At 37.1% G+C, this 9587-nt stretch overlaps 2 protein-coding genes across 2 annotated transcripts; both read right to left on the bottom strand.

Annotated features, from left to right (window-relative positions):
- Nucleotides 1-601: 601 nt before the first annotated feature.
- On the bottom strand, nucleotides 602-1072 carry LOC114719616 (protein NRT1/ PTR FAMILY 5.9-like). Its single transcript, XM_028905129.1, has one exon. It carries the CDS (start codon nucleotides 1070-1072, stop codon nucleotides 602-604), a length of 471 nt encoding a protein of 156 aa, XP_028760962.1.
- A 3509-nt stretch (nucleotides 1073-4581) lies between these two features.
- LOC114719615 (protein NRT1/ PTR FAMILY 5.5-like) lies at nucleotides 4582-6037 on the bottom strand. Its single transcript, XM_028905127.1, has 2 exons — nucleotides 5758-6037; nucleotides 4582-5309 (listed from the first exon to the last, which is right to left on the bottom strand). Exons 1-2 carry the CDS (start codon nucleotides 6035-6037, stop codon nucleotides 4582-4584), a joined length of 1008 nt encoding a protein of 335 aa, XP_028760960.1.
- Nucleotides 6038-9587: the final 3550 nt, after the last annotated feature.

Raw genomic sequence — 9587 nt, 5'->3', positions numbered from 1 at the left:
GCTATTATAACCACAAAAAAAAAAAGAAAACACGCACGCACAAGTAATCATGCGTCGACTACAGAAATGATGAAAATGATGGTGGCGAATTGACGCTTTTCCCAATCAAAGACACTTGTTATTGAGATGCAGGTGATTGACGGAGACAATAGCCTGGGGACGAAGAAGCATCCCAATCAACCCCAAAGACCTTAATATTCCATGAGGAAATTAAAGAGATCGAAGTGTCTCCTTTTTTCTTCTTGACCTGGTCAATAATTACTTCTTTGTCTTCATTATAAGAATTCCAGACATGTCCCTTAATATGTTTCATTTAAAAAAAAAAACTAATTTTCGATTAATTTATTTATTTACGTAAAGTTATTAATGTGTGGTTATACTTACAGGATCGAGGAAATAATTAGTTGGTATGACCTTGTCCAAAAATAAGTTTTATAAACTACAATTCAAAGAGCAATAAATAATATGAGACAAAGAATCAAATAATAAATTAGACAAACCAAGTGTGGGGACAATATTGTTCCATATATAGTGGCTCTTCTTCAAGAATAGTACACAGAAACTTGCTACTTCACCACTGAAAAACTGATTACACAGTTAACTAGTGATTAATATCCGCCTGAACTTGTAATTGGAGTTGCTGGCAGTTGAACTTGGCATAGAATAGATAAATCACGAGGCACACCGAGCTTAGTGATGCCAACACCAGAAAATAATTATCCAGGCGACTATCGTTTACGTCATCCTTGATCCAGCTATGAAACATTAATGCAAATAGAATGCTGGAGAATGTCCCGATCCCCAACAACATTTCGATGCACGGTTCCACAAAGTTCTTCATTGACTTGGAGTACAACCTGTCACTCAAGAGACTCTCTAGTCCGCCTTCTGCAAATCCTTCCATTAGCCCTAGCAAGAAATACTGTGGAGTTAAAATCATGATGCTTAAGTTACTGGGGTTGTCATCGTTTGGGTCTTCCTGAGACTTAACCAGAGATAGCCTACGACGCCAAAGTTCCACTTGCCAAGCCACAAAACAGCAAACTACTGAAAAAGACAGCCCATAACCCATACTCAGAAGTGGTGTCACCACTCTACATCTGCTTGGTTGGATTTTTTGGGCCACGAAAGCAACCAGAGATTTGATTGCGAAGAAGAAAATGATGGAAACATTGAAAACACCAAAAAAAAAAAAAAAGAACGCAAGTTGCTTGTTTGCGTAACAAAGTAAGTGTTGCTTGAGGCCGAAACCAAAGAGTATGCGAAGAAGGTGAGCCCCAAATGTATAATGGGATAAAGGCTCTTTACATCCCTCACTTGCTCGGCCGCACCAAACCTTTTCTTCACTTCCATTCCTAATAGCGGCCTTGTCCAAGAAGCAAAAACATGATGGATAACAAGGGATAATTTGAACCTTCATTGTTGTAATCCTGTTCTGAGGTCGGGCACAACAATCTGCGCTTCTTAATAGCCGCTTTAAAGACCCTATAAATGGTAATAAGAGAGCTTCCTGGGCGATTTTCTTCAGGATAATGCAACAAACTCCTCAGGATGAATAATAAACACGAAGCTCCCATGATCAAAGACGAAACTTTGAATGCTTTTAACCAAGTTTTTCAGACTAGGAACACGATGGCTATAACGGAACCGATCATGGAAACAATATACCACCAAAAATTAATAGTTCTGCTGTGATTTTTATCCGATCTACCTCTCTCTTCTGATGATCTCAGTTGATAATAAAAATATACTCTTAAAGTAGGTTCTTTTTCCTCCTTGCCTAATGCAATGAGTACTATTGCGAAAATCAAAGTCACGATATTCGGGTCTGCTTCGCGAACCCATAGCAGCACCAATCCCTACAATTAAAAATAATACTTATTTTACTTGATCTCTTAAAAGTCTTAATTTTGGTTACTCTTTTAATAAAAATAATTTATAAAAATGAGTGATCCCCAATAATAATTTTTAACTCCATGCAATTATGAAGAATACACACACGCATACCCCAAAAGTGAGTCAACTCGAAAGATGCTTGATTTTATATACAGCCACTTAATCATTTGATGTTGTATTTCAAGACCATAACTAAGCAATAAACAAATAATCATAACTTTAAAGTACGAACTTATCTAATATCATCTTTCATGATCTGGAAGCTTTCCAAAAAAAAAAAAAGCCTTAGAGTAGAAGACTAAGTCTTTTCATAAGGGATTGTAGGGTCTTATATTAATGACAGCATAGTAAATAAACTGCACAAGACCAAGTGATCAACAGTGGACTCCTGAAATGATGAAAATGGTACTCCTCCGGTCTTATATGTAGGACCGGATGTAGGATCGGAGGAGTAGCAGCGAAGTGACGTGCTTCCCTATCGATGACGAGGTGGCACAATCACAGTCACCTACTCTTATTAGGCTGGGGACGAAGAAGCTTCTCGAAGTTCACCAAGAAGACTAGGCCAATAATTACTTCTTCCCATCCTTTATCATACGGAACATGTTGCTTAATATGTATTAACATGTTAGATTTAAAGTAATTTTTTAAAAATATTATTTAATTTCTTCATCAATTACAAACTTTTTAACTAATAAATTAAATTTTGTCAAGCATAATTTTAACAATTTATGAGAAAAAGTTTGTTAATGTGTTTATAACTACAGGATGGAGGGAGGAATTAGTTAAATGTGGAGTCTGTGTACATAAATTAGGCAAGACCAAGTTTGGGGACAACGTCTCAATCACGTAAGGAATGAGAAAGGAGAAAGAAAAACCAATCATACCACATTAGCCTACCCCCGTGCATCATACATGGCAGACAAAGCTTAAATATTAATCAATAATTATGCTGTCTGTGGAAAAGGCTTCACACGTCACAGAGTTAGCGTCGCATTTCATTTAATTTTCATGGGGCTATATTAAGATTCAATGATTGGGCTTGACCACTTTTATTATAATTTTCATGGGGCTATATTAAGCTTCAATGATTGGGCTTGACCATTTTTATTAGACACTAACTCTGGTGCTACACATAAGAGATAGTTGAATGTATAAGAGCTACACATAAAATCGCAATTCACTTTATACCCTAAATTTATAATGTGTTATCAATATTGAATGTAAAATATTTCCACCCAATGTAGTTTCGATGTACATAATTGAATAATGGTAATTTAAAAAAAAATCAACACACATTTGTTGCAAATAACTAACTTAGCTAATTTTTTTAATCTCTTCAAATTAGTTATCTAAGTCTTATATTAAGAACCAAAAATAGTATATTTTCACTCCTCCTCCTTCCCCCAATGAGATATTGCCACATGTACAAGAGATCCCTCACATAGAGACTCTCTCATGTAAGGGTGAGCAAAATCAAACCGAAACCGAAATAAAAAACTGAACCGAACATAACTTAATTCGTTTTTTTTTGGTTTAGTTAATTTGGTTTTTATGTTCTATTTTGATTTTGATTTTTGGTTATTTCGGTTATTGGTGCTGCATCCGGTGTTTGTAAAAAAGATTCGGTTAAAATCGATTAACCGAAATATAGCTTAAAAGGATATCGTATGGATCATGTTTTCTCCCTTCATATCTTCCTAACTTTCTTCAGAACTCCTGTAGCAGAAAAACTAAAAGCTAAAATCTAAATCTCACTTCTCATTTTTGAATTCGGTGCCCTAATCTCTACTCTCCATTCTCCGGCAGTCCTCTCGTTCACGACAATACTCGCGGCACCTCCTTCCTCAATTCAAACCTCACGACATGACATGATTCTTGCAGATCATCAATTATGGCGTTCATATAGACAATCACGGTCGGCCTCCCTCGACCCTCATACTCTGCTCCCCCATCTGAAACTCAAGCCCTATGCGCTCACTAAATCATTGTTCACACCTTACCTTCTCTATGGCTCATGCACTGGTCCCCAAATTAGTTAGTTGGGTCCGATATTAAGAACCGGAGCCAATACTTAATTGTAACATATGTTGTATAATCTCTCTGAAAAACATATGCATATCTAGATTATAATCAGTTTTTAAGCAAGACAAATTAGTTTTAAAAAAAATGATAAATATTATATTTTAAAATTAATCATTTAACGGTCAAATGTTCTCAAATTGTTGGACTGAGTGAGTGTTATTTGCAGAACAATATCATGGATATAAGCTATACACGCGCACTACTGACTCAGGTGCACATGTGGCTTATATATAAATTACACCATGTGACATGCACACTCCAACAAATTAAGGAGCATCAAAACCACTGTAAATAATAAATGAGCAGCTGGCTATAACAAATAGAAACATATTGCGCTACAAGTTACTTTAATTCACAGCTGAACTGAGAACACAACTAACTATTGATTAATATCTATCTGGACTTGTAATAATTCATCCATCCTCTCGGTAATAGTCTCTTGGATGGTTTCTACCGGAAATACAAATTGGGGTCTCTGGAACTTGAACTTGGCATAGAATATATAAATCCCAAGATACACGAAGCTGAGTGATGCCAATAGCAGAAAATACTTATCCAAACGACTGTGGTTTATGGCATCCTTAATCCATATATGAAATACTAAGAGTACAAACGATCACTCGGGAAATTCTCAAGCCCACCCTCCGCAAATCCTTCCATTAGCCCTAGCAAGAAATACTGTGGAGTTAAAATCATGATGCTTATGGGAATCTTATCGTTTGGTTTTTTTAGAAACCTAATCAAAGACAGCCTACGACATTCCACTTGCCAAGCTGCAATACAGCAAAGTACTAAGCAAAACATCCCAACACCCATACTCCAAAGTGGTCTCACCACTTTATATCTTGATTGGATTATTCGGACCGCAAAAGTAACAAGAGATTTGATTGCAAAGAAAACCATGATAGGAACATCGAAACCGCCAATGGAATAAGAACTCAAGTTGCTTGCTTGCAGAACAAAGTAAGTGTTACCAGAAGCAGAAACCAAGTTGTATGCGAAGAGGGTGATTCCTAAGGGAATAATAAGATAAAAGTTCTTGGCGTCTCTCACTTGCACGACTGTGCAAACCTCTCCTTTTCCTACTTTCTCTTCACCATCGGAGTTGTTCATCATAGCAGCCCTGTCTAAGAACAACAAAAACGATGGATGACGTGGCAACAAGTGAACCTCGCCATTTTCTTTCTCATAAAAGAGATCTTCTGATAAACCATCTGAACCTTCATTGTTATAACCCTGTTTTGAAGATGGGTATGACAATTTGCCCTTCTTAATGGCTGCCTTAAAGACCCTGTAAATGATAGTGAGAGAGCTTTCTGAGGGTTTCTCTTCAGGATAAAAGCAGAAAATGCCGATGATAAATTGACAAACTCAATTATTTTTATATATTTTGATATCTTTTATATGAGTTTTGTCAGCTTAATTGGTCCCTTTTTGCCTTAATTGATTTATTTTATTTTATTTTGAATTATTATTTTATAGGGGCAAAATTGTCATATTTTGATTTAATTGTGACTAATTGATTTTTGAGGACAATTAATGTTACCTCATCCTTGAATTTTGCTTGCAGGTTCTTGGAAGATTTAAAAATTTAAGAAAAAGAAAAAGAAAATTAAAAGAAAATTAAAGTTAAAAAAAAAGAAAAAAATAATAATAATAGGGGGACAAAACGCAACGTTTTGCCCCACCCTAATAATTCCATTCATCATCATCATCAGCTGGGGGGAACACGCCGAAGAGAGAACACAAGCGCTGAAATAAAACGCACACACACACGCGACGCTGAACGAGCTGAACGAGGCGGAAGACGCAAGCGAACAGAGCACACACACGCGGGAGGCGCGGCTGGAGACGCGACGCACACGAGAACCAGCGGCGCACAGGGACCTGTGAGTGAGACAGAGTGACAGCACCATTCTTCACCTTCGTCTTCTCCTGGGCACGACAGAACGAGCGACGAACAGAGGCAGAACAGAGGAGACGGCCGTGCGAACAGAGTGACAGCAGCGTGAACAGAGTCGACGGTTCTCTTTACTCCTCCTTCAATATCCTTCATGGCTGGATACGGTGGATTGCTGGTGGCAGCGAATTTGATGGCAAACCGTGGCTAATTCATAATTCTCTAATTCAACAATAATGGCAGGAGCTTGAATCATCAAAGGGGAGTTTTAGTTGCTTTAATTTCCTATTCAATAATTGTTTAATAATTCCTAGGTCTTACGATAGTTTTTCTGATTATTGGGATAATTGTTATGCTTAATCTGACTATATTTGGGGATTATTGTGACTGGATTATTGTTTAGCATTTGACATTGGGCTGTTTATAGCTTTGATTTCAATTATAATGTTGTGGTTATGACATTTATATTGATTTTGGAGTTAATATATTGTGATTTTCTAAGGTGGCTTAAAATCTTGGATCATATTGTCTCTTGCTAGCTTTAATTCTATTGTTTTGGATTTAAGAGTTTAATTAAGCATTGGTTTTTAGTATCCTTAATTTCATTTTACTATTCTGGTTGCAGTTAGTAATTTGAATTTTTGGGAAAATATTTTGAGGCAATTCGAGGTGGCTCGGTTGTTGGACTAAAAGCTTAATTATAATTCTTAATTCATTGTTTTAACTCCCACATCTTTTAGAGTGATGATTGCCTGAATTGTTGAATTGGAGGATTGATTTTTATCAGTGTTATTTGTGTGTCTCATTTTCATTTCTTCAATCTCCATTCATTTAATCACTTTTATATAAAAACAAAAAAAAAGTATTTTAATTTCAATTTGATTTGTAGTATTTAATTAACAGCTTTTCAAAATCAAAAATCTCTTTTTATAGTTTAGGTTACTTGCATTTATTTATTAGGGTTTAATTTTGTTTTTGGCTCCTCAAAGTGAAACGACCCGAGTTTTGCACTATATTGTATTAATTCGGTTAATTTTTGAAGTAACCCCAAAGCGACAATTAAGGGAAGTTTAACTTCAAGTGGCGCCGTTGCCGGGGAGCCAAGAAATTGGTTCTCTAGTAATTAAGTGTCAAGTAACCTTGATTGGGGTTCATTTGTTGAGCCTTTTTAGTTTTCATTTTTGTTAGTTTTTGCATTTTCTTTAGTAGTTTGCATTTGTTTCTTTTGATTTTTCATAGCATTTTTTTTCCTTTGCATAAAAAAAATTTCAAAAATACAACTAAAAATCTTGATTTTTCATTCATTGCATTTTTCATTCTCATACACATACACTTGCATTGCATTGCATTCATCTGTTTTCTTTTGCTTAATTGCTTCTGGTTGATTGATTGTTTATGCCAAGAAAGGGTAGGTCTAAAACCCTAGTTCCTTCCAATCTTGAGCTTCAAAGTTCTTTAAGGGAAGTTAGACAAGACCAAAGGGTAGAAAGGACTAGTGGGGTTGAACTAGACAATTTAACTGGTCTAGATTTGGTGGTTGACTTAGTGACATAATGGAAACAGTTAATATTCTAATGGTAACAACAATGGTGGTAATGACAGAGGGGGCAATGGACATAATGGGGAGCATGATAGAGTAGGAGAGAATAATGGAGATAACCCTAGAAGAAGATCCATTAGGGAAGCCACTACTTCTGATGCAAATTATGATCCTTTTAATGTTGCATGCCCTAATGTTGATGTTAATTTTGAGATTAAAGGTCCACTGCTTAATTATTTGCCTAAATTTTATGGTTTGACAGGTGAGGACCCGTACAATCATCTGAAATCTCTCTCTATGGTATGTGCTAGCATGAAGCCGGTTGGGGCTAATCTGGATGAGGTTCTTTGGAAGGTATTCCACTTGTCTCTGGAGGGCAAAGCGCAAGAATGGTACATGAGCTTGCCTAGTTATATGGCAGATGCCTACCATAACTGGAACAACCTCAGAAAAGCATTCTTGGAGAAGTATTTCCCTGCTTCCCAGACTTCTACATTGAGAAAAGAGATCTACTTTGCAAAGCAAGATTATGATGAGTCACTTTATGACTACTGGAACCGTTTTCAGGACTTACTTTCTAGATGTCCACACCATCAGATTCCAGATGAGCAGTTAGTCCAATACTTTTATTATGGACTTAAGACCCAAGATAAGGGGATGTTGGATGCTGCTTCTGGGGGTTCTCTCATTGATTTAACTGCTGAGGAGGCATGGGAACTTATCAAGAAAATGGCATTGAACCATCAACAGTATAGCATCAGGGAGTCTAAAAATATCAATGCAATGCATGCTAATCCTTCTTCAGTCCACATTCCTCAATTGGACACATTCACTTCTCAAATTGCTGCTTGGACTACACAGTTAAATAAGCTTGCATCTCACACTCCCCCTACTGACACTCGGAATCCTAATTCCATGGAGATGACTGCACCTAGTTGTGAGCATTGTAACTCTGTTATGCACATCTCTGCTGCTTGCCCTCATAGATATGAGGAAGTTTCTGCCATGTATCAAGGAAGGGCCAATCAATCTAAGCAATGGAACTCATACTCAAACACATATAATGAAGGATGGAAAGCTCATCCAAATTTCCGATGGGGAGGAGGTGACAATAGGCAGGTTCAAGAGGGGCTTCAAGGGAATATGGTTCCTCAAGGGCAATCTTACTATGAAGGGTTACAAGGAGAATCTTCGAGAGCCATGTCTACCCCACAACAATCACAGTCTAAGGATGATGAGCGGTTCTCTCGAATACTCAAGGGCATTGAGGCAATGACTGAGCACATATCTAATTCTGAAGCTAAATCTGAAGCTAGATTTGCAGCCCTAGAGAATAGGATGGAGCAATGGGAAACTAGAACCTCTAATTTGACTTCTTATGTCACTAAGTTGTCAAATGGTGTGAGTGAACAACAAGCTAAGACTAGTGGTTCAATGCCTTCCAACACGGTGATAAATCCTAAATCTTTGAATGCAATTACATTGAGAAGCGGTAAGGAAATTGGTGCTAAGAAAATGCAATTCAAAGAAGATGAAGAGGGTGAAGAACCGGTTGACAAAGAGATAGAAGTTGAGTCTCCTCCTTCTAAAACCACTCAAGACATTCCCAAGGCTACTCAAGAGACCTCCATTCAATCCAAAGAGCCAATAAAGAAAGGATCATCTTCCAAAGGTGATGAGGTAAATATTTCTGACTTGCCTTTTCCTCATTCATATCTTATGAGTAAGAAAGTTGTTGAAAAGAAAGATAATGATGAGCTTTTTGAAATGTTTAGCAAACTTGAGGTTAATGTGCCATTACTTGATTTGATTAAGAAGATGCCTAAGTGTGCTAAGTTTCTGAAAGATCTATGTACAAACAAGAGGAAGTATAGGCATAGTGAAAGAATCCAACTGGGGTCTAGTGTTAGTGCTATTTTCAAACCACAGCTGCCTATTAAGTGTAAAGACCCAGGTTCCTACACTATTCCCTGTACCATAGGCAAAACAAACATTTCACATGCCTTACTAGACTTAGGTGCAGCCATAAATGTTATGCCTACCTCTATCTATGAGAGTTTGGGTATTCATGCCTTGAAAGACACCAGTGTTGTGCTAGGTCTAGCTGATAGGACTGTGAGACATCCTAAGAGCTTTCTTGAGGACGTTCTTGTGCAAGTGAAGGGT

This window comes from Neltuma alba, unplaced genomic scaffold (assembly GCF_004799145.2).
Source record: "Neltuma alba isolate B1F8T4 unplaced genomic scaffold, ASM479914v2 tig00011927_pilon, whole genome shotgun sequence".
In the NCBI taxonomy this organism is placed as follows: Eukaryota; Viridiplantae; Streptophyta; class Magnoliopsida; order Fabales; family Fabaceae; genus Neltuma; species Neltuma alba.
The sequence above is the reverse complement of the archived record's forward strand: the minus strand, read 5'-3'. Positions and strand labels throughout refer to the sequence as shown.

What these genes read in the sequence shown, in the direction of transcription:
- LOC114719615 (XM_028905127.1), bottom strand. Translation starts at nt 6,037, where the DNA reads ATGAAGGATATTGAAGGAGGAGTAAAGAGAACCGTCGACTCTGTTCAC. An exon ending in TTCAGCTCGTTCAGCGTCGC is followed by an intron (nt 5,310 to 5,757) that starts GTGTGTGTGTGC and finishes TTTATCCTGAAG; the next exon opens with AGAAACCCTCAGAAAGCTCT.
- LOC114719616 (XM_028905129.1), bottom strand. Translation starts at nt 1,072, where the DNA reads ATGGGTTATGGGCTGTCTTTTTCAGTAGTTTGCTGTTTTGTGGCTTGG.